This window comes from Mustela erminea, chromosome 5 (genome assembly GCF_009829155.1).
Source record: "Mustela erminea isolate mMusErm1 chromosome 5, mMusErm1.Pri, whole genome shotgun sequence".
NCBI classification, from domain to species: domain Eukaryota; kingdom Metazoa; phylum Chordata; class Mammalia; order Carnivora; family Mustelidae; genus Mustela; species Mustela erminea.
Genome location: NC_045618.1, coordinates 74676470 through 74700907, shown reverse-complemented (window position 1 = coordinate 74700907; position 24438 = coordinate 74676470). Strand labels below are relative to the sequence as shown.

The following is a 24438-nucleotide window of genomic DNA, read 5'->3' as shown; positions in this document are numbered from 1 at the left end:
AATGTGTTTTATAAAAAAGCTCAAACAAAACAAATACATAATAGTAAAAAATAAAAGATTTACCACACCCCCTGAGACACACACACACAGCCCTTTACCCCAATCCACTATGCTACAGTAACCAGAGTGATTTGGTGAATATGATGCCAGAGCTTTTTCTAAACATTTGCAAACATATGTACAACAATATTAGCTCATGGGGCGCCTGGGTGGCTCAGTGGATTAAGCCGCTGCCTTCAGCTCAGGTCATGATCTCAGTGTCCTGGGATCGAGCCCCGCATCGGGCTCTTTGCTCAGCAGGGAGCCTGCTTCTCTCTCTCTCTGTCTGACTCTCTGCCTACTTGTGATCTCTCTCTCTCTGTCAAATAAATAAATAAAATCTTTAAAAAAAAAAAAAAAACAATATTAGCTCATACTCATGCTGGAGTATGGCTACATCATAATTTAACCATTCCCTTCAGGAGAGATATTTAGATTGCTTCTACAAAATGCTTAACTGAATATCATTGCATCTGTGCCTTGCTCAGGTATCTTTGCTTTTTTGGTATTACAGAAAGTATATTAATTCTAGTAATTTTATGAAAAAGTAGTTACTGAGCTTATGAATATCGCTTGGTAGAAAAATATCTCAAAAGTGTGCCATGAAGGTGGGAGAAGGGACACAAGAGGTGTTCAGTGCTGCCCGAAATGGGCATTACAGTGGTTTGTCCTCGTCCTTTCATTCCTCACAGTGACAGGAGATGGCAGGAGGTGCACTACGTGTGAGGTATTGGCTATTGTGGAATAGGCGGGAAGGGGATTGGAGGGCCAGTGGAGAGGCTGGGTGACAGTGACAGCTGAATGATAGCGTACTGGACTTCAGTTGCCCTTGCTCCCCCTCACACTTTTCAGAAAAGGCTTATATTTGCTGCCTGTCCTTTCTTTCATAGGCATCTTGTCTCTTACCCCATCTGACCAAGAACCCAGTCTTGCTGATTCTTCCTCTATAATGAGAAACAAAATAAATCACCTCCAGAGCTTGAGATAGGATTGTTCTCCATAAGGAAACTCTGGGGCTCTTGGACAAACACAATCTGTCCCAAGGTTCTCAACAAAGGGTGACTATCCAGGTCTCTGGGGCCGTGACCCTGCCTTCTTCCTCAGCCAGCACAGAGGAAATCTAGTGCCATCTAGAGGCCAGCCTGATGCTCCGGAAAAGAGAGGGAAATTCCTGAGGTCCAGCCTCGCTGTGAGGTCCCTCACCCCTTAACAGTCTTTCCACCTTCCCCATCTCGAAGGACCTGGGCTAGGTTTTTTTTTTTTTTTTTTTTTTTTTTTTTTTTTTTAAAGATTTTATTTATCTATTTGACAGAGAGAAATCACAAGTAGATGGAGAGGCAGGCAGAGAGAAAGAGAGGGAAGCAGGCTCCCTGCTGAGCAGAGAGCCCGATGCGGGACTCGATCCCAGGACCCTGAGATCATGACCTGAGCCGAAGGCAGCGGCTTAACCCACTGAGCCACCCAGGCGCCCTGGGCTAGGTTTTGTTAAAGGAACTGGTAGATTTCCTTATATCTTGAGACAGTGAAAATTTAGGAGTCAACTGATAATGGACAAGATTAGCAATCTGTAGAAATAATTTACTGTGAAAAGTGCTTTGTATTTGAGTGGTTGAGGTCTAGCCTAAGTGGCTTTCCTGGTCTAGAAAAATACAACTGAAATTTAGCGAGACCTAAATGTGCCAAGCCTGGCTGAAGAAAGAACATATAATCAAAAGTAAACAATCAGCCTAGAATTTAGAAAAGAGTTATCTAAAGAGCAAGGTCAGTGTTCTCCAGAGAAAAAGAACTTATGTTTTATATTATATTGTATTATTACTTTTTCTATTTATTGTATTATATAAAATGAGATTTATTTTAAGGAATTGGCTCATGTGATTTTGGGGCTGGCAATTCTGAAATTTGCAGGGCGGGCTATAGGCAGGCCACTCATGCAGAAGTGATTCTTGCTGTCTTGAGATGGAACTTCCTCTTCAGTGGGAAACCTCAGTTTTTGCTCTAAAGGCCTTAAACCGGGGTGCCTGGCTGGCCAGATCAAGAGCATGCAACTCTTAATCTCAGGGTCTTGTTAGGGACCCCATGTAAGGAGCAGAATTTACTTTTAAAAAAAGAAAAGAAAAGAAAAAGAAAAAAGGCCTTAAACTGATCTGATGAGACATTTTTGCGTAATCAAGAGTACTCTACTTAAAGTCAGCTGATCATAGATGTTAACCCCATCCACAGAATGTCTTCACTGCAGCGCCTAGATTAGTGTTTGCTTAAATAACTGGGTACTTGGGGCGCCTGGGTGGCTCAGTGGGTTGAAGCCTCTGCTTTCGGCTCGGGTCATGATCTCAGAGTCCTGGGATCGAGCCCTGCGTCGGGCTCTCTGCTTAGCGAGGAGTCTGCTTCCTCCTCTCTCTCTGCCTGCCTCTCTCCCTACTTGTGATCTCTGTCTGTCAAATAAATAAATAAAATCTTAAAAAAAAAAAAAAACTGGGTACTGGGGCACCTGGGTGGTTCAGTTGGTTAAGTGTCTGACTTTGGCTCAGGTCATGATCTTGGGGGTCCTGACATGGAGCCCCATGTCAAGCCTCCCTGCCCAGCGGGGAGTCTACTTGTCCCTCTCCTCTGCCCCTCCCCCCTCAAATAAATAAAATCTGGGCACCTGGGTGGCTTAATTGTTGGGCTTCTGCCTTTGATCCAGGTTGGTCCCAGAGTCCTGGTCAGCGGGAGGCCTGCTTCTCCCTCTCCCATTCCTGCTTGTGTTCCCTCTCTCGCTGTCTCTATCAAATAAATAAATAAAATAATTACTTAAAAAAATAAATAAGTGGGTACTATAGGCTAGCCAAGTTGAAACACATAAATTCACCATCACACAAGTATTCTGGTTTTCTTTCTAGCCCTAAACCTGTTTGAAAGAGACATTGAACTGGGGATATAAGTTAGGTTACTGGAGAGAGGGGCTACACTGGGGGCAGGAACAAGGCCTAATTGCAAGCTCTCTTCATAAAACAAGGTCCTCAAGGACCTGATCCACAGCTAAGCTATGGGGACTCTCTTTGTAGAAATGACAAAATGAAGTGAAAATTACAAAATACTTAAGAAAAGCAAATTAGAATCATCATAAAAATTGGCCCGGCAGAGGGATATGAGAGGAGGGACAGTTAGGACACTTGGTAAGGCCTCTAAAGGAGGACCTGCATAGGATGGGGCAGTGGCAGGAAAGGTGTCCATCAACCTCATGGGGTGGCAGGAGGACGCTGGCGAGGTCTTCAGGATCTGGCCCCAGCTTCGTAGACCCAGATCCTCTGTTTGCCAGTAGTCCTCTGTGTCTTCAACTCCCTGCACTCACTAGAGCCCAGTATCTGTACTGTTGTGTCAATATACTTGAGAGGATAGCACTTTCTAGTGGAAGGGATGTCCATCTGATGTGTGGGGCATCCTCTTCCCAGAGTCCAGGATAAGCAAATCAGTAAACATGATGTTGCTTGGAAAAGACATACCTGGACCTAAGGTACCAGAGGGTCTTAGGACAGCAGGTTCTGGAACCAGACTGTATGGGTTCATGCAAGCCAGGCCTCTTCAAGTTTTGTGACATTGCAACAGATACCCCCTCTCTCCACACCTTACTTAGTTTCCCAATTTGTAAGCTGGGGATGGTCACAGTACTCACCTCAGAAGTTTGCTGTGATAATTGAATGACTTATTACACGCAAAGTACTTAGAAATCCTATCTGGCACCTAATAAGGTTTCAGAGCTCCCATGGAGTTTCTTGAATGTAACCCTTTGCCAAGGTGGAGTCATATAGTATCCAAGTTCCATTAAGTCACAACTGCTTTGATTTTTTTTTTTTTAAGATTTTATTTATTTGACAGAGAGAATCACAGCAAGAGAGGGAACACAAGCAGAGGGAATGGGAGAAGGAGAAGCAGGCAGGCAGCCCGATGTGGGGCTCAAACCCAGGACCCTGGGATCATGACCTGAGCCCAAGGCAGACACTTAACGACTGAGCCACCCAGGCGCCCCTGCTTTGATCTTTAAGTATGATCTTGGGGCACCTGGGTGGCTCAGTCGGTGGCTCAGTTAAGTGTCTGCTCAGTTAAGTGTCTGCCTTCGGCTCAGGTCCTGATCTCAGCGTCCTAGAATCGAGCCCCACCTCGGCAGGGAGTCTGCTTCTGCCCCTCCTTCTCTTCTACTCCTGCTCCTCTCTCTCTTTCTCTCAAATAAATCTTCCTGAATATGATCTTTTTCAAAAAAATAATGATTTTTTTTCCTTAGCTCTTTTTAAAAAAGATTTTATTTATTCATTTGACAGAGAGAGAGAGAGACACAGCAAGAGAGGGAACACAAGCAGGGGGAGTGGGAGAGGGAGAAGCAGGCTTTCTACTGAACAGGGAGCCTATGTGGGGCTTGATTCTAGGACCCTGGGATCATGACCTGAGCCAAAGGCAGATGCTTAACAACTAAGCCACCCAGGTGCCTCTTGAATATGTTCTTGATTAGATCTCAAGTTTGTGAACGTAGTACATAGTCCCTGGTGGCAGACATAGAACCAAAAGCACTTTCTGCATCATGTCAGAGGGGAAAAAACAGTAAATAATGAGTAAGGGCTGAATAGTTTTCTAGTATTCATTGAAATTTGATCTCCTTCTTATTACAGATAAAATGCCATGTACTAATATCAAATATATGAATTTTAAGCCTATGTCTTAAGAACAGAAACTTTTTTTTTTTTTTAAAGATTTTTATTTATTTATTTGACAGAGAGAGATCACAAGTAGGCAGAGAGGCAGGCAGAGAGAGAGAGGGGAGGAAGCAGGCTCCCTGCCGAGCAGAGAGCCCGATGCGGGACTCGATCCCAGGACCCTGAGATCATGACCCGAGCCGAAGGCAGTGGCTTAACCCCCTGAGCCACCCAGGCGCCCCAAGAACAGAAACTTTTTATTCAGAAAAAGTTGAAGATAGGGATACCTGGGTGGTTCAGTTATTAAGCATCTGCCTTCAGCTCAGGTCCTGATCCCAGAGTCCTGGGATGGAGCCCCACGCTTCCCCCTCTCTCTCTCTGCCTGCCTCTCTGCCTACTTGTGATCTCTGTCAGATAAATCTTTTAAAAAAATAAAGAAACTAATAAAATATAGAAGGGTCTTCGTTGTCATTGTTAGAGAAAAGCAAAGAAAAAATCCAGGTAATCTAAATTGGACTTTGAATTGTGATTGGATATTTATATATTGAAATGATGTATCTGATATTCCAGACATTCACAATAAACTGAATAAGCCGAATATTTTCCCAATAAAAAAAATTAAAACTGAGAAAATTTTAAAGAATTTATTAATTCACTAAAAAAAGCTCATTGCATGTTAGCATAAATAATACATTTTTAAAAGATTTTATTTAGGGGGGTGGGAGGTTGGGGGAGCCAGGTGGTGGGTATTAAGGAGGGCACGTATTACATGGAGCACTGGGTGTGGTGCAAAAACAATGAATACTGTTACGCTGAAAAGAAATAAAAATAAAGTAAAGATTTTATTTATGTGAGAGGGACGCCTGGGTGGCTCAGTCGGTTAAACTGCTGCCTTCGGCTCAGGTCACAATCCCAGGGTCCTGGGATGTAGTCCCGCATCTCATCGGGCTCCTTGCTCAGCGGGGAGCCTGCTTCTGCCTTGCCCTTCTGTTCTCCCTCCTCTCTTGCTCTCTCTCTGACAAATAAATAAATAAAATCTTAAAAAGATATATTTTATTTATTTGAGAGAGAAGGAGAGAACGAGCAGAGGGGAGGGGCAGAGTGAGAGGGAGAAGCAGACTCCCTGGCGAGTAGGGAGCCTGATAGAGGACTCAGTCCCAGGACCTGAGCCGAAGGCAGACACTTAACCAACTGAGCCACCCAGGCACTCCAAAAATACATTTTAGTAAAAGAAGTATATTTTCTGGGACGCCTGGGTGGCTCAGTTGGTTAAGCAGCTGCCTTAGGCTCAGGTCATGATCCCAGCGTCCTGGGATCGAGTCCCATATTAGGCTCTTTGCTCAGCGAGGAGCCTGCTTCTCCCTCTGCCTCTGTCGGCCGTTCTGTCTGCCTGTGCTCGCTCTCTCCCTCTCTCTCTCTGATAAATAAATAAAATCTTAAAAAAAAAAAAGTATATTTTCTGAAACAAACAAAATTTAACAACAAGAGTAACATTGTTTTTTATTTTTATAAATCTCCTTGACACCTGGTTTAATAGAAGACAAGTGAATTCCTTTATCTTCTTTTTGTGGTGATACATGGCTTTGGTTGAATAAAGAAAACTTGGCCTCACACAGACATGTAGGAGATCCTCAAGCACCTCCTGAAAAGGGTCTCAGGGAGCCCCAAGGTTCTTGGACCACATTTTGGGAAAGGTAAAAGAAGAAGAAAAAGCAGTGAGTTGGGAATTAGAAGAACTGGATTCTCATTCTAGCTCCACCATTTAACCAAAGCATAACTTCATTCAAGATACTTAATCTCAGTTTTCTCATCTACAGAATGGGTATATCAGTAATTCTTCCCCCAGAAGATTATGTCCTGAGGATTAAGTGAGATAATATATTTAAAATGCCTGGCATAGGGGCACCTGGGTGGCTCAGTGGGTTAAAGCCTCTGCCTTCAGCTCAGGTCATGATCCTTGGCTCCTGGGATCGAGCCCCGCATTAGACTCCCTGCTTCCCCCTCCCCGCCTTTGCCTGCCTCTCTGCCTACTTGTGATCTCTGTCTGTCAAATAAATAAGTAAAATCTTAAAAATAAATAAATAAAAGTGCCTGGCATAGAGACAGGACTGAACAAATACTAGTCTGTGTAGGAGGGCTATTTTAGTGCTTTGAGGTGAGAATAACTGCTGAAGATGGGGCATCAGGGGCCTGGAGACAGGGCAGGGGTGGGGTCTTCAACAGAAAGAAGGATCTAAACAATCAGAAAGCCCGGGAAGGGCACAGGTCTTATACTCATCTTTTTTTTTTTTTTTTTTTTTAAGATTTTATTTATTTGACAGAGTGAGAGAACACAAGCAGCAGGGAACAGCAGATGGAGAGGGAGAAGCAGTCTTTCTGCTGAGTGGAGAGCCAGATGTGGGGCTTGATCCCAGGACCCTGGGATCATGACCTGGGCCAAAGGCAGATGCTTAACTGACTGAGCCACCCAGGCACCTTGGTTTTATACTCATTTTTAAAAATGTCTTCCCTATAATATAAACATGTTTATTACAGAAAATTTGGAAAATACCATTTTTCCCCACATATCAAAGTCATTCTGTATGTACAGTTTGTAATTTGTGTCAGAAGAGCATATCATTGAGCGCCCCTCCATGTTATTAAATTTTCTCTGGCTACATTGATTTTAATGGCTGCTTAAGATTTCATTGCATGGATGATTTATTTAACCATACCTCTATAGGATATCCAACTTGTTATTTTACATTCTTTGTAATCATTTAAAAAATGCTACACTAAGCATTTCTCTTAATTAATCTTTGTCCCAGTTCGTGAAGATTGTCTAGAATAGCTTTCTGGAAGGAAAATTATAGATAATATGCCTTAAGGTTAAGATCAAAGGCTCCAGAGTCAGTTGACCTAAGTTTGTATCCCATCTAAACCCCTTCTTAGGGGGGCAACTCACTTTATCTTTCTAAGACCAAGAGAATAATACCTCCTATCTCACAGAGTTCTTGCGAATGTAGAGTGCTTTTCTTTCTTTCTTTCTTTCTTTCTTTCTTTCTTTTTTAAAGATTTTTATTTATTTATTTGACAGAGAGAAAGATCACAAGTAGGCAGAGAGGCAGGCAGAGAGAGAGGAGGAAACAGGCTCCCTGCTGGAGAGCCTGATGCGGGGCTCGATTCCAGGACCCTGGGATCATGACCTGAGCCGAAGGCAGAGGCTTTAACCCACTGAACCACCCAGGCGTCCCTGTAGAGTGCTTTTCATAGAACCTGTCACAAAATAAGGGCTCAGTATGTTAGCTGGTTTTATTATTACAAATCAAATCATATATTTCATTACAAACATGTATACACATATAACTGGTCTGTTTCTGGGCTACTGGTTTAGCTCTTTTAGTCTCCCTATTCTTAAACCAACTGCACATTGTAGCCCTTTATTTATCTACTGCTTATTTCATAAAGGGTTTAAGGTAAAGGGCTTAAAGTATAGAGTCAGTTCCTTCTCCTTTCTCCTCCTTTTTTGAATTTTCTTTGCTTTTCTTGTCTGATTTTTATTACAAATGAACAGTAGAATCATTTTATCAAGTAACAAAAGATTCCATTAGAGTTGTGATTGGATGTTGTAAAAGTGAGAAATTAATTTGGTAAGAATTGACATCTTTATAAGATTTTTTTTAAAGAACATGGCTTGTCTCTCCATTTTATTTCTGTCTTTCAGTTTTTCTCTCAGCAAAAGTTTGTAATTTTCTTTACATAGGTTCTTCACATTTTTCAGGAAGGTTCTAGCTAAGTATTTTATAGCAGTGTTCTTGTTATTGTAGTGAATGAGGAAAAAACTAATCATAGTATTGAAGGCTTATTATGTGCAGGGTAGGTTCTCAATGCTTTAGTATTTGTAACTAATTTAAACTTAATTAATCCTGGAGTGCCTGGATGGCTCATTTGTTGAGCACCTGCTTTTGGGTCAGGTCATGATCCCAAGAGTCCTGGGATCCAGCCCCTCATCAGGCTCCCTGCTCGGCTTGCTTCTCCCTCTCCCACTCCCCCACTTGTGTTCCCTCTCTCACTGTCTCTCTCTCTGGCAAATAAAGAAATAAAATATTTTTTAAAAAAACAACCCTAGGGGCGCCTGGGTGGCTCAGTGGGTTAAAGCCTCTGCCTTCGGCTCAGGTGATAATCTCAGGGTCCTGGAATCGAGCCCCACATCAGGCTCTCTGCTTAGCAGGGAGCCTGCTTCTTCCTCTCTCTCTGCCTGCCTCTCTGCCTACTTGTGATCTCTGTCTGTCAAATAAATAAATAAAAATCTTAAAAAACAACAACAACAATGAAACTGTATGACTTATAATAAAAAAGAAAAAACAAACCCAAAACTTAACTAATCCTCTTAACAGCTTTATGAGATAAGTACTATTATTTACATTCCCATTTTATGGACGAGGAAACCGAGGCCAGAGAGGTTATGGTCATGTAGTTAGTAAGTGGATGAACAGAGCTTTAACCATCTGGCTCCATAGTCCATTATCTTGACTATCATGTTATTGGGATATTTTTATTAATTATGTCTTCTGACTGGTGATTCTCAGCATTTGAAAGGCTACAGATTTGTATTTGTCTTGTATCAAGTGACTTTTCTGAATTCTGTTATTAATTCTCATTTTAAAATTGATTCTCATGGATTCTCTATGTATACAATCATATCATCTGCAAACAGTGATAAATTTGTCTCTCTTTCCAAAAGTTATAACCCTTTCTTAAAATTTCCAGGTTCTTCACAATAATACTAAATGACATATATATATATATATATATATATATATATATATATATATACACACACACATATGCATTTATATATGAAGAATATTAAGATTATTAGGAGTATTTACAGCAAATGGAATTGATTTGCCATGTTCTGTTTGGTGACTCTTAAAAATGATCAGATGTTTTTCTTTTTCTTTTCTTTTCTTTTTTTTAAATGACTTCCTGTTTTTAGTTTACTGGGTTTTTGTTTTGTTTTGTTTTTTAAGATTTTATTTATTTGACAGACAGAGATCACAAATAGGCAGAGAGGCAGGCAGAGAGAGAGAGGAGGAAGCAGGCTCTCTGCTGAGCAGAGAACCTGATGTGGGGCTCGATCCCAGGACTCTGGGATCATGATCTGAGCCGAAGGCAGAGGCTTTAACCCACTGAGCCACCCAGGTGTCCCTTGTTTGGTTTATTTTTGATCTTTTATTTAAATAAATTTCTTCAGACCTAATCTTAAGTTCCAACATTAAACCCTAATTGGTTGTGGTATGTAATTATTATATTAATATACTGCTGTCTTTTATGTGTTAAACTTAAATATTTTAGGATTTTTACATATATATTCATAAGTGAGATTGGTCTATAGGATTTTTTTGGGGCAGGGGGCTTCTTCTGACAGGTTTTGCTATTCGGTATGTTCTGGCTTTGTAAACAAATCGGGTAATTTTCCATCTTTTCCTGTGTTCCAGAACAGTTTCTACTTTCTATTCATTTTGACAGATAAACACTGTATAATAGAGCTGACAAGGAAGAGAATGCAAATCGGCACAGATTATTTTGCCTCAGTAACTCTGCCACTTTGGTAGCTGCAGGACAGCCTTGATTGTACAGAAGCAATTTGGAGCAGTAGGAGGGTCAAACAGGCCATTATTTTGGTGTTGAAGAGTTTAGCTGGCTGGGCAGGCACAGAGGTGAGTGAAGGGGTGCTGGGGAGGGAGGTAAGTGCTGAGGGAGGAGCTGAGCATGAAAGGAGTGTTTACAATGGGCTGGAGGTGTTTAAACAAGGTCACAAAAACAGGATCAGGTAAAAGAACTGGGCCTGGAGGTGAGGAATGTGAGGGGAAGGGGCTGGAGGGGCAAGGGGAGAATTCTCAGCGAGAGGATACTCTTTCCATTCCAGAAAAGTTTCCAAGGTTCTGCCTGTTGGTCACTGGCTCCTGTTGAAGAAAGTAACATTATTTCTCAAATACCCAGGGTATTCCCTCTGACCTACCATCTCCCTACCTTTTCATCTCAGTAAAGGCTTGCATCCAGTAGGCGTTCCAGTCAGTGACTTACATGCTTCTGAGCACAAGAGTTCAGCATGGAGGGCAGGGCAGAGGGAGGCTGAACAGAAGACAGACTTCTTCACCAACTCTGACTTTACCAGGTGCTCTATTTCTTTTTCACTCCTTTGCTTCTGCTTCTCTCTGGCTCATATAGGCAGACTCATAGTACCTGCTGTTTCTAGAAGTCACAAGAAAGTGCTGTCGGAAAGGCGGGGAGCAATGCAGTATGGAATTACTGGGAACTGTTCAGCATCATGCTTGCCGTAGACCTGGGGCCATTTTGAATGAAAAAAAAGAAAGAAAGAAAGAAAAAAAAAAAGACATCACAGACAAATGAAATTCAGCCCATTGTGAAGTTATTTTAAGGCCAGCCAGACATTCCAGGCTCTTTTTGCACAAGTTCTTTCGAAAATTATTTTAACCAATGGCAAAACTTACATTACTGTTTCATAGATATTCCTCCCTCACTCTTACCCATGGATGGGTTAGTTAACAACCAACAAAGCAGCCACCAGCTCGACATCAGGAGGAAGATGCCAGGAGCACAGATGGTCCACAGCCCAGATAATTAGCTTCTGAAGAAGAAACAACATCTAATAAGTCTTCTCTGAATGTAGAGTTTGGTTGGGCACAGCTGGGGCACAGAACAAGCAGGCCTCCTCCAAACTCTCTTTTACCTCTTACAGTGTTGGTAAAGCACTCACCCACTTCCTTTGGACAGCTACCTACTCATAAGACCTGCAGGGAAGAATTCCAAATAAATATTGTTGACACTCCGCCCTAAAGGAGGGCCAGCATAACTCCCTACCCCTTAAGTATGGGATGCACATGGTGACTTCCTTCCAATGAGCATAGGATGAAAGGGGCTGGGGAGAGTGTAATTTTACAGTAGAGGAACCTGATAAACACTACTTTTGCCAGGTGATAAAGGTCAACATCAATAGTCATAAATGATGTTGATAGTACCTACTATTGACATGACAGTATGAAAATGACACTTTATCTCTGTGATCTTCCTCCCCAAACCCATAATCCCAGTGTCATTCTGAGAAAACAATCAGACAGATTCCCATAGAGGGGTATTCCATACTATGCCTGACCAGTATTTCTCAAAACTATCAAGGCCATCAAAAACCAGGAACAACTGAGAAACTTGACACAGCCCAGAGGAGCCAAGGAGACATTAGGTAAACACTAAGGAAATCTGTATAAACTATGGACTTTAGCTATTAAAAATGTATCAGCATTGGTCCATGAGTTGTAATAAATGTACCATATATGTTAAGATGTTAGTAATAGAGAAACCTGTGGGGAGGCATATGGGAACTCCCTGCACTGTCTGGGCAACTTTTGGGTAAATCTAAAACTGTTTTCAGAAATAAAGCCTGGGACACCTGGGTGGCTCAGTGAATTAAGCCTCTGCCTTCAGGCCAGGTCATGATCTCAAAGTCCTGGGATTGACCCCCATATCTAGCTCTCTGTTCCGCAGGGAGCCTGCTTCCCCCTCTCTCTCTGCTTGCTGCTCTGCCTACTTGTGATCTCTCACTTCTGTCAAGTAAATAAATAAAAATCTTAAAAAAAAAAAAAAAAAAAAAAGGAAAGAAACCCTGGGTGGCTCAGTCAGTTGGATGTCTGCCTTTGGATCAGGTCATGATCCCAGGGGATCAGGTCATGATCCCAAGGTCCTGGGATCCAGTCCTGCATCTACATGGGCAATGGGCTCCTTGCTCAGTGGGGAGCCTTCCTCTCCCCCTGCCTGACACTCCTCCTGCTTGTGCTCTCTCTTTGACAAAGGAATAAATAACATCATTTTAAAAACAAAGCCTAGTAGTAGTTGTTGTTGTAGCAGCTTTAGTAGTAGTATCTGCAAGAACCAAATGAGGACTAAGATGAGACAAAAGCACTTCCAACCCCTCTAGGCTTCATAGATATTTTCTTAACTTGTTTGGCTTTCAGAATTTCATCCTTCTGGAGCACTTACATTGCACCCATGGCTCTTTAGAGCTTATCCTATCCACACCCTTACCATGTGTCCAAGGACTTTGTCCCAGACGAGCCAGGATGATCTCATTCAGTCTGGTGGCTTTTGTCACTACCTCTCTTCTGGCCATTTCCAAATCTTGTCTGGTTCACCTCACTGTTCATCCAACTCTCTATTACACAGCGCCCCCTAGGCGTCCAATTAATTCAGCTTTCCAAACCCGACTCTGACTGTCCCTAAACCCACTTCTTTCTTGTTTCACTCAGAGAGAGGCCAGAACCCAGATTCCTCTTTCTTAAGGCTCCTAGCCAGGCAGTTCCGAAGTTCTGTCAACGCCTCCTTCTTCGGGCCTTTTGTACTGTGCTCTCCTTTCCATCTCCGCTGCCAGGCCCTCAACACCTCTGGGCTCACTGCCTTAGGGTATCCCCTTTCTCTTCCCTGTGTCTTTCCTTGCTTCATTCCTCTCCTTCCATTCTGTCCCTCTAACAAGAATGAAGATATTTTCCCAGGCCTCCGCTAGGCAGTTCATGACTCCTCTCCGTTGTAATGCTTCACTGTGAAGGAGTGCGTGCGTGCGTGTGCGTGTGTGTTTACCTTTTGTGTTTTGAGATTTAGAATCATGAGGAATTAGTGGCTGAATTGCCACAATCTATTTGTAACTATACTAAGGCTCTACAATGCCATTTTAAGAGCACCCGCCATTACCCCAATTTTCTCAAGGTTTAGATGGACCCAAGCAGTGGCACAAGACCAACTCTGAATTAACGGAAAAAAGCTGATATAGATGGCTGCAGAACTCAATCAAATTAAGACCTGAAAAACGAAAGCATGAAGAACAAGAAAACTTCGGAGAGCGTTAAGGAAAGGAAGGGAGACTTAAACGTTAAGGAAAGGAAGGGAGACTTAAAAAAGATGCGGCCCAATAAAGGAGCTTTCGTCCCACCGAGCCAGCCAGGAGTCGAACCTGGAATCTTCTGATCCGTAGTCAGACGCGTTATCCATTGCGCCACTGGCCCTGAGACAATTACTGCTTTCTCCGTGATGTTACTTCAAGCTTTTACTGTAGGGTTTCATGGGACGTGTAGTCCCGCAACAGAGGTCCATGAATTCACGAAGCATTATGGGAGATTGAAGTTCGTCGAGAATCAGACCCTGAGATTGGTGGATCTTCCGGAGCCACGTCGTACGTCACTGTGCAGCCCGCGGATTGGCGGGAAGAACCCCTACGCCTCCTGCTCTGAAGCCCTAGAAGACGCTCTGGTTGTTAGGGCGACTTATCCCGCCTTCCGGGGGCTTTTTTCTGGCTTTGTGATTGGCTGCTAATAGCAAGGAATCCCGGCGTGGACAGCGCGAGGGAAAAGATGGCGGCGATGGCGGTCGGAGGTGCTGGTGGGAGCCGCGTGTCCAGCGGGCGGGACCTGAACTGCGTCCCCGAAATAGCTGACACTCTGGGGGCTGTGGCCAAGCAGGGGTGAGGGCCCAGACCTCCGCAAGCGGAATGCGGGCTCCGAACTCGGGGTCGAAGAGGGTCAGACTAGTCATCCTCAAGAGGCAGGGGTTAGGCGGTCGGAGTGGGTAAGATTAGGGCGGGAGAAACCATTACTCCTTGGGGGAGGATCGAAAAGCCTTAGAGCCTGGAGTGTGGGAAAAAAAGAAAAACAAAAACCAACCAAACAAAAACTTGCTGGGGCATATGGTCACTGAGCCCCAAAGTCAGGGGAGTTGTCAGGTAAACTCAAAAAGGGGACTACAGACCTCCAGGGCCCCGGAGAGCGGGATTATAGTCTGCGAGTCGGGGGAGTGTTAGAGGGTTAGGAAGAGAAGAGATAAACCTTGAGGGGGAAGGCATGGGCGGTACTGGGGCAAATCTGGATGTGACAGTCTTGGAAAACCCAAGACAGCAGAGTAGAAAATCCACTTGGCGTGGCTTTTATCTTTTCTCCTTTTCCATGCCTATGTTGTGGGAAGAAAGTGAGGCACAGTGCAGCGGAAGTGATAGGCACCAAGGTGGGCTGAATTTAGTAGTCCAGTCGGGTGACTGATGGTGGCTAAAAGGGTTGTGCAGAATTGAGATAGCCTAATCCAGTTGCTTGGATTTTTTGGGCACTGCTACTCTCTTTACATGACGATTCTGGGTCTGTCGCGGTTGTAGGTTTGATTTCCTCTGCATGCCTGTCTTCCACCCGCGTTTCAAGAGGGAGTTCACTCAGGAACCTGCTAAGAATCGGCCGGGCCCCCAGACACGATCAGACCTACTGCTGTCAGGAAGGGGTAGGGACCATCCCATATGCCCCTTAATTATTAGAGGCAGTAACAACTGCTCTAACAGTGCCCTTACTCTCCTCCTTTCCTGACTTGGACATATTGATTAGTTCTGGGACATAGATAACTTGTTTTCTTCTTGCTTACCTGCTTAAAAAGCCTTAGTTTATTCTGCATCAGGCTATCCCACATCTCTGATAGAAAAAGTCTTTGTCTTTCAACTCTACTCTCTATTTCCTGTTAAGAAATAGAAATTGAGCAAGTGCTGAACCTCATTTAGTCTTTGTCTTTCTTGGATGGGGGGAGTGCAGACTGGAATACGCTAATTGTGGGAAAGCTTTCCCCATGGATTCGGCCAGACTCAAAAGTGGAGAAGATTCGCAGGAACTCTGAGGCGGTAAGACTGTTTGACCTCTCCACTGGATCTTTTTTAGAGATCAAGTTCTTAACCCGGCTGGGTGCAGAGAGCCTTTTTTTTCCTCCCACAACTTAGTAATACTATCTAATATAATGCAGTCAAAGTTATTTGGGTTGCTAGCTCTTAACCTTTTCCTCTTGTTCTCCATTCCAGGCCATGTTACAGGAGCTGAATTTTGGGGCATATTTGGGCCTTCCAGCTTTCCTGCTGCCCCTAAATCAGGAAGATAACACAAACTTGGCCAGGGTTTTGACCAACCACATCCATACTGGCCATCACTCATCCATGGTATGGCTGAGAACCTCATTTCCTGCTGCATATTATGGTAGTCAGGCTGTGCTACGTACCTTGTTCCTAGCCATTCAGTAAAGGGTACATTTGGCAGAACTGAAATGTCAGTACTGCCTACCACCATCTAAAAGTAGTAAGCAGAGGGATAGAAAACATAGAGAATGTGCAGTTATTTCTAGAAACTTATAGTTGCATTTAAGAACAGGACAGATATTTACATAAGGATATATACAAGGTATGAGTATGGGTACATATAATCACAAGTTGGGAAAAACATATAAAAGGATTAACTTGAGATCTGGATCAAGATAATTGAAGGAAGCATTCTGGACCCCATGAATTCAAAATGGAGATCTAAGGGTACTTAGAACTAAGGGTATTTGTTCATGTGCAGTTCTGGATGCGGGTACCCTTGGTGGCTCCAGAGGACCTGAGAGATGATATCATTGAGAATGCACCGAGTACACATACAGAGGAATATAGTGGAGAGGAGAAGACATGGATGTGGTATGTCTCCTTTTGCTGCTGTACCAGGGCAGAGGGGAGGGGGAGGGGAAGTACAGGGTAGAGCCTGTAGGGTAGTCTCCTCCGGCTATGGTGATTAGTGGGCCATATATATTTGATTGTATTTTTGTGTATTTGACCCTGGACAGGTGGCACAACTTCCGGACCTTGTGTGACTATAGCAAAAGGATTGCGGTGGGTAAGTCTACCAGGGTCTTGGGTAGGTTTCCCTTCTCTGACCTCCTGTGAATAAGAATCAGGAGTTTCAGAGGTGCCAAGTGGAGTGTGTGCATTTTTGATAGCTGTGTACTTCTGGTGACTTTACAGTTTGAAATACTGCTTTTTATCAATTTTTATAAAAAATGCAGAATTTTGTTTTACTCTTTTTTAAAGTTATATTGTTAGCACACAGAACACTTCATTGTTGTTTTGGAGGAAGGGCATATGTCACTAATAGAATATCTCCAAAGCTAGATTAATACTGGGGGAGTGGCATGGGAGAGGGAACACCTTCCCTTCTAGTTTTGAGAAGCTTCCTCTTGGTTCCCAGGAGAAGGGATTCCTTTTTTTTTTTTTTTTTTTAGGATTTTATTTATTTTTTGACAGAGACATAGTGAGAGAGGGAACACAAGCTGGGGAGTGGGAGAGGGAGAACAGGCTTACCATGAAGCACGGAGCCCAAGGCAGGACTCGATCCCAGGACCCTGGGATCATGAGCCGAAGGCAGACACTTAACATGCCACCAGGTGCCCCAGAGGAGGGATTACTTGATGTTGATACACATTAGCCACCTTGGCACAGATGCCTTGTGGTGGGGAAAAACTAAAGTTCATTTTTTACATCCTCTTTTCCCCTCTATGCCTTCAATATAGACTTGACTCCCTTAACCCAGGGACCTGTTGGAACCTGACCCCAAAACATTATTCCTAGTATGTCAAACAATATGGACATTGGATTGTCACCACGGAGGTGGCATCCCTCAAAAGAGTTCCTCTTTTAGCTTGTGGATCTTCAGATTGAAAATTCTGCCATTTTCATTTAATTTCTTGAAAGTCAGGGTCCCCTTTGAAAAGTTGTGAAACAACATGCTAAATGTGAACCGTCAACCCACACTCTAAACTTTCCCTGTTCAGAGCATCACATCTTTGGGTTTTACTGTAGCTCTCTGATTTTGGTAGTCCACTGAGGAAGAGAGTTTGAAAGTAGTTGTATACTGTTGAGGATTGTCTGCCCATGTCCTGCCTGAAATAACCATGATTGTTCATGAAAAGTATCTTTAGTGAAGCTGGATACAGTTAAAAAAAAAATCAGGAGTTTCATGTATACTTGGCTGCTGGGCAGTTTTGCTACTCTGCCTCAGTCTGCCTTGCTCTTAGGTAGTCAACAGATCTTGCAGAAAAAAGCACAAAGGAAAGCTGTCTTGCCTAGCAGTTGGTAAGTGGTCTTTATCTTTTCATAGCTCTTGAAATTGGGGCTGACCTCCCATCTAATCATGTCATTGATCGTTGGCTTGGGGAGCCCATCAAAGCAGCTATTCTCCCCACCAGCATTTTCCTGACCAATAAGAAGGGATTTCCTGTTCTTTCTAAGATGCACCAGAGGCTGATCTTCCGGCTCCTCAAGGTGGGTGGTAAAAGGGTTTCAGAGGTACTCTAGCTAATCCTCTTGCCTTACTCATATGTATGTGATGTTTTTTTCCCGGTGGGACTGATTGTCTTCCTCTCTGGTTTCTGGAGAGCAATTTCAGCAAAGTTGGAGGTCTTGAGAACAAAGAGGCAAATGGCAGTAGGAGTCCCAGAAACATTTCAAAAGGAACTAGATCTAATGAGAACTTTATAGAGGGTTTCATTTAAGATGTTACAGCGAGGATCCAGAGGGCTGTTTGAGCCATGATGATGCTTACATGACATAGGAGGGATATAGAAGGGCTTTATGAGTTTACTGAAGCCTCATGCTGCTTTGTTGATACCTGGAGGGATTTGTTGAACTGGAAGACTGCTGGTCCAGGCCTTATACTAGGGTTCTCTGGCCATAACCCATAACGGTATCCCAGAAGGTTGGTTCGAGGACTGTGTCTGATTGTCTGCCCTCTCTCACAGCTGGAAGTGCAGTTCATCATCACAGGCACCAATCACCACTCAGAGAAGGAGTTCTGCTCTTACCTCCAGTACCTGGAATACTTGAGCCAGAACCGCCCTCCACCCAATGCCTATGAACTCTTTGCCAAGGGCTATGAAGACTATCTGCAGTCCCCGCTCCAGGTGGGTCTGGAGTGCGCTGAGAGGAGAGAGCCATGGGGAAAATGTCTCTGGCAGTAGGTGCCCTAAAATCCTACCAAAGCTCAGGAGGCAGTGAAAGTTTTTGGTATTCTGGCACAGTGTCCCTGCCAGAAGCAGGCTGCCTCACTTTGCCTTTTTCCTCTCATTCATCAGCCACTGATGGACAATCTGGAATCTCAGACATATGAAGTGTTTGAAAAGGACCCCATCAAATACTCTCAGTATCAGCAGGTATAGTTTGGGTCTGGGTCAAGTATAGGGCTGGGTTGACCTGGGTGAAGATGGGATTATAGCCATGAATTTTTCTCTCCCTCCTTGCCCAGGCCATCTATAAATGTCTGTTAGATCGAGTGCCAGATGAAGAGAAGGATACCAATGTCCAGTGAGTGCTTCTCCCCATAATCCCAAAGATATGCATACCTATTTCTTCATCTGCCAAGTCAGTTTGACCCTTCCCCTTTCTTAGGGTGCTAATGGTGCTGGGAGCAGGCCGGGGTCCGCTGGTGAACGCTTCCCTGCGGGCAGCCAAGCAGGCTGACCGGCGGATAAAGCTGTACGCTGTGGAGAAGAACCCAAATGCCGTGGTGACGTAAGTAGCAACCTCCTTGCTGGGAAGTTTGTGTGCCAGTTTTTCTTTTCAGAGTCCTCACTCGCATTATCTTTATCTTAGGCTAGAGAACTGGCAGTTTGAAGAATGGGGAAGCCAGGTGACAGTAGTTTCATCAGACATGCGGGAATGGGTGGCTCCAGAGAAAGCAGACATCATCGTCAGTGAGCTTCTAGGCTCCTTCGCTGACAATGAACTGTCACCTGAGTGCCTGGATGGAGCCCAACACTTCCTAAAAGGTGCCTCCAGGCTGGGATGTACTGAGTAGGGAGAATGGATTATCAGCTAGGAAGGCTGTGGCAGGTTGTGGAGGGGGAGTGTGTGTGGGGGGGTGGTATAGGGCAGCAGCCACAGAGGAGGTTACAAGGTTTAGGGGAGGGGCGCCTGGGTGGCTCAGTGGGTTAAAGCCTCTGCCTTCCGCTCATGTCATGATCTCAGGGTCCTGGGATTGAGCCCTGCATCGGGCTCTCTGCTCAGTGGGGAACCTGCTTCCTCCTCTCTCTCTGCCTGCCTCTCCGCCTATTTGTAATCTGTCTATCAAATATATAAACAAAATCTTTAAATAAATAAATAGATAAATTGAAAAAAAAAAAAGGTTTAAGGGAAGGTGGGTTGGATGTGGGTCAGTGCCCTTAGCAAATAGAGCAATCTTTCTGAACCTCAGCATTTCCATCTGTAAATGGGAGGAGTGGACTAGAGCCGTGATTGTCAGTCTGTCTGTGGATTCCCTGTACTGACATGAAATGTACCTTGGGCTTAGCTTTCATACAGATCTCAAGGACTTTTATTGACTCACAGAAGAACCACTAGATTAGAATATCTTGAGTTCTTACCTAGAAGTAGCACCTCTTAAGACAGGAGTTGGGGAGTAGGTTGGCCTGGGAATGTGATGACATGGAGCCGCCTGGGTCTGTTTTGTTTTTTGTTTTGTTTTTTTAAATTTTATGTTAAGTAGGCCCCAATGCGGGGCTTGAACTCAGGACCCTGAGATCAAGGTGCTTTTGGCCAGTTTGTTCTGATGTGGGAGGTTTGAACTTTCAGTTGGACACCATTTTCATCCCTTGGGAACTTATATGACCCTCCTGCTCTGCAGATGATGGTGTGAGCATCCCTGGGGAGTACACCTCCTTTCTGGCTCCCATCTCCTCCTCCAAGCTGTACAATGAGGTCCGAGCCTGTCGGGAAAAGGACCGAGACCCTGAGGTAAAAAGCCACTCTCTTCTGGAGAGCTCCATTTTCTTTAGTCCTCTTTTTTTTTTTTCTTCCCTATATTAACATCAACTATTTTCTTCCACTGGAGAAGGTGAAGAGGTGAAGGAGATGGGGATGTGGGAGAGTGGTTGAAGTGAAAATGTTTTTATCTTTTTCTGTGTCTGGGAGGCTCAGACTTCTTTACCTGGGAGAGTGGTGTGTTTTGCCTATCTGCTCTACCTCTTGCTTGGTCTCTTGGGATAGGCCCAATTTGAGATGCCTTACGTGGTGCGGCTACACAACTTCCACCAGCTCTCTGCGCCCCAGCCCTGTTTCACCTTCAGCCATCCCAACAGAGGTGGGTTCCTTTGTGACTGTCCTCTGACTGAAGGGTAAGAGCTTACCTTCTGGTTTCTTGCTATCCCGGATCTGCTCTCTTTAAGCTTCCTTTGTTCTTGATATTACTTTACCAAGTTATCTAGAACTTCTGGTTCCTTGTCATCCACACAACTCTTCCCTAACAGATCCCATGATTGACAACAACCGCTACTGCACCTTGGAGTTTCCCGTGGAGGTGAACACAGTACTTCATGGTTTTGCAGGCTACTTTGAGACTGTGCTTTATCAGGACATCACCCTGAGTGAGTGTCTGGGGTAGTGGGTGTCAGGGTAGAAGTATGTTACCTGGGCAGCTTAGTACATGCTTCACTTAGAGTCACAGGGAGCCCAGGACATCTGTGCATGTGGGTCTTTGATTACTTATTTCTCCAGTCACAAAAGACATTCCCCTCATTCCAGGCAAAAAGGAGACTCACAGAGACCACAATTTTTTCATTTCTTTTTCACATAGGTATCCGTCCAGAGACTCACTCTCCTGGGATGTTCTCATGGTTTCCCATCCTTTTCCCCATTAAGGTAGGAATCACCTTCTACACTCAGTGGGTTAAGGAAGTAACTTTTGCCATTGGTATTCTGCCCCTTCCCTACTCTCAGAATGATGCTTGACTGTGACCCATGTTCTGCTGCTCCCACATGCTCCTGGAGCCCTGTTGTAGGTCTTGAGATATCTTCAGTGCCTTCTGCGTGGCTTCCCCACATCTCTTCTGTCTACTCTTCTGTCTAGTCTCTACCTTAAGCAAGAATCATCTTTTAAAAACCCAAATCTGGGGCGCCTGGGTGGCTCAGTGGGTTAAGCCGCTGCCTTCGGCTCGGGTCATGATCTCAGGGTCCTGGGATCTAGCCCCGCATCAGGCTCTCTGCTCAGCAGGGAGCCTGCTTCCTCCTCTCTCTCTGCCTGCCTCTCTGCCTACTTTTGATCTCTCTCTGTCAAATAAATAAATAAAATCTTTAAAAAAAAAAAAAAACCCAAATCTGATCATGTCTCTGTCCTGCTTAAAACCCTTCAACAACTTCAGGCTGCCTGGGTGGTGCAGTTAAGTGTCTGACTCTTGCTTTCGGCTCAGGTTGTGATTTTGGGGTCCTGAGGTTGAGCCCATCATGGGTGTTGGGCTCCACGCTAAGCATGGATTCTACTTGGGATTCTTTCTCCCTCTTCCTACCCCTCTGCTTGTGCACACAAGCTCTTTTTCTCTCAAATAAATACATCTTAAAAAAACAAAAACAAAACCCAACCCTTCAATGACTTCCTACTGCCCTCAGGATAAAGATTTAACATTGTAAGACTTGGTGTGATCTAGTTTTAGGTGGTTTTTTCAGCTGCCGTCCCCTTGATTATATTGCGTCAGCCCTATGGATCTTCTTTTTTTTTTTAACTGAAATATAATTAACAGGATTACATTAGTTTCAGATGTACAACATAATGATTCAACAAATCTGTACATTACTCAGTGCTCGTCATGATTCTAGTACCCTTTTTTCCTGCTTCAGGCATTCACACCTTTCTTCTTTCTGGAAAGTTCTTTGTTCACCTTTTCACCCAGCATACTTATCTTCCAGGTCTCCTTAAACATTCCTCTTGTCCAATAACTTTCCGGGACCACTGGGACTAGGTGCGCGCTCCCTCTCCTAGGTGCTCTTACAGTGCATGTTCTCTGCCTGTTCACGGCACTCATCACACTTTCGATGATCTGTTCAGTGTCTGATGGTTCAGTTCTGATTATTCATTCTGAAAGACTTCAAATAAACTAATGAGGGTTGGAATGTCACATTTTATCCTTTTCTTTCCATGCTCAGCTCAGCAGTACATTGCCACATAGAGTTCATCAGCTCTACTCTGAACCTCCCTGTATTTCTTCTTGCAGCAGCCCATTACGGTACGTGAAGGCCAGACCATCTGCGTGCGTTTTTGGCGATGCAGCAATTCCAAGAAGGTGTGGTATGAGTGGGCTGTGACAGCACCAGTCTGTTCTGCTATTCACAATCCCACAGGCCGCTCATACACCATTGGCCTCTAGCCCTGCTGCAAGTGTTTCAGAGCCTTGGAAGCAGCTTCAAGTTCTGCTCCTGTGGCACAGAAAGTACAGTACATCTGTCCATCAGAGTGGAGCATTTCAGTCGGCTTTCCTGCCTTCCATCAAGGTGGGCAAAGGATGAGAATTAATTGCAGGGCTCAAGCCACCAAGCTGAAGACTTCAAGCGAGGGTGGGAGGAATTAGTGCTGGATCTGAAGCTGTTCCAACAGGTGCTGCGCCTCAAGTGCTCCCTGGAATAGCCCTGAGAATATGCAGATTGAACACATTTTCAGCCCTTTCCCTGCCTATCTCTGTTCCTATTATGATGGTTTTGTGGGAGGAAATACAAATAAAGTGAAGTTACAGCTTTTCCTGCTCCAGCCCTGCTGCCCCGTGCCTCTGCTTTCCCATACCCTACTTAAACCTATGTGTTTGCAAATCTATGCCTTTATCCAAGACCCAAAGGGCCCTCACTTTGTTCCTATTTAGGAAGTTTAATGGTCACTCTTGGGACTCCGGGGTGTAGGTTTTTCTGACCAGCTGCAAAGAGGTCTTGTCCATTAAGATTGGTGATTAGGCTTTTCTCTGGGGAGAAGAGATTGCCCCAGTGGAAAAAGATGGGAGTAGTGAGTGAAGCCCACTCCCCTTCCACTTTGCTGAGCCACTGCACTGATAGCTAGCTCTTGAGAGGGAAGCTGGAAGCCATGCAGGTATCACCAGCAAGAAGCCACCTGTTTTGTTTGAATAAAGTCACATGGTTAGGGACATCTGGGTGGCTCAGTGGGTGAAAAACTCTGCCTTCGGCTCAGGTCATGATCTCAGGGTCCTGGGATTGTCCCACATCAGGCTCTCTGCTCAGCAGGGAGCCTGCTTCCCTCTTCTCTGCCTGCCTCTCTGCCTACTTGTGATCTCTCTCGGTCAAATTAAAAAAAAGTCACATGGTTAGAGTTTGAAGTCATGAGTCCTATTTCTCCATTTTACAGAGAAGGAATTTGAAACTGACACAAAGATGTCATGTTAGTATTCAGATGGAGACTGGAACACATTTTCCTGGCTCTTGATGTTCTAACCAGCTACATTTCTGGCAGCTAATAGATGGGAAAACTAAAGTATGGGGATTCTGGAAGCTGTTGGAACTTGAGAGTGGACATCAGTTTCTTCTCTTTCTGGGTAGTGGGCTGAGTATTGCTGCACCCAAAGAGTCACCGAAGAAACTTCCAACTTTACTTCTGCAATGGGAGGTGTGTGGCTGTGGAACCAGGCAATAACCATTAGAGTGCAAAATATGTGGCAAGACTTGTGTTTCCTGGAGCCCAAGCACAGAGGGCAGGAAGAGACAGGAGGGTTGTGTCGACAGCCCGCTCAGAATGGGGATGTCTGGTCCAGCCTCCTTCCTGACATGAGACAAAGGCAGCTGCTTATTCCGAAGCTGTCGCCGCTAAGCAGGGCCCGTGACTCTTAGGAAATCAGGAGTAGAGTGTAGCAAAGAAGTCAACTGTACCTCCTCGCTGGCTCCGCCCTCGGCGGTGGCCTAGACACCTGGAGCCGGGAGTGGGGCGGGAGAGTCCTCGTTTGTTCTTTGCCCGCGTTCTCCGCCTTCCGCGTGTCATCTAACCAATGAGAGAGCGATGGGCTGCTGCCTCAGGACGTTTCCACTCCCGGAAAGGTTAGCCAATCCGTGGGAACTTGGTGGTTGCTAAGAAACATTTGAGTTTGGCTCCACCCATGCTAG

At 44.5% G+C, this 24438-nt stretch overlaps 1 protein-coding gene, 1 long non-coding RNA gene and 1 other non-coding gene across 7 annotated transcripts; 1 reads left to right on the top strand and 2 right to left on the bottom strand.

Moving 5' to 3' along the window:
- Positions 1-2764: 2764 nt before the first annotated feature.
- On the bottom strand, positions 2765-13901 carry LOC116591133. Of its 3 annotated transcripts, none has more exons than XR_004285848.1 (6): positions 13708-13901; positions 11467-11500; positions 11237-11337; positions 10719-10960; positions 6229-6375; positions 2765-2801 (listed from the first exon to the last, which is right to left on the bottom strand). It is a non-coding gene; the product is annotated as an uncharacterized LOC116591133 (long non-coding RNA). The 3 variants fall into 3 exon arrangements; XR_004285847.1 differs by lacking the exon at positions 2765-2801 and adding an exon at positions 5481-5515; XR_004285849.1 differs by lacking the exons at positions 2765-2801; positions 6229-6375 and adding an exon at positions 9864-10651 and having other exon boundaries at positions 10773-10960.
- Positions 13687-13759, bottom strand: TRNAR-ACG. The gene has a single exon. It is a non-coding gene; the product is annotated as a tRNA-Arg (tRNA).
- A 163-nt stretch (positions 13902-14064) lies between the features above and the next one.
- On the top strand, positions 14065-23086 carry PRMT5 (protein arginine methyltransferase 5). 3 transcript variants are annotated; one of them, XM_032343791.1, is made up of 17 exons: positions 14065-14214; positions 14896-15014; positions 15317-15402; positions 15577-15711; positions 16109-16221; positions 16368-16417; positions 17678-17841; positions 18318-18479; positions 18651-18728; positions 18821-18879; positions 18964-19086; positions 19168-19343; positions 20198-20307; positions 20560-20653; positions 20820-20936; positions 21146-21210; positions 22557-23086. In XM_032343791.1, exons 1-17 carry the CDS (start codon positions 14105-14107, stop codon positions 22707-22709), a joined length of 1914 nt encoding a protein of 637 aa, XP_032199682.1. In that variant the 5' UTR covers positions 14065-14104; the 3' UTR covers positions 22710-23086. The 3 variants fall into 3 exon arrangements, with proteins under 3 accessions (XP_032199682.1, XP_032199683.1, XP_032199684.1); XM_032343793.1 differs by lacking the exon at positions 14065-14214 and adding an exon at positions 14242-14300; XM_032343792.1 differs by lacking the exon at positions 14896-15014 and having other exon boundaries at positions 14108-14214.
- Positions 23087-24438: the final 1352 nt, after the last annotated feature.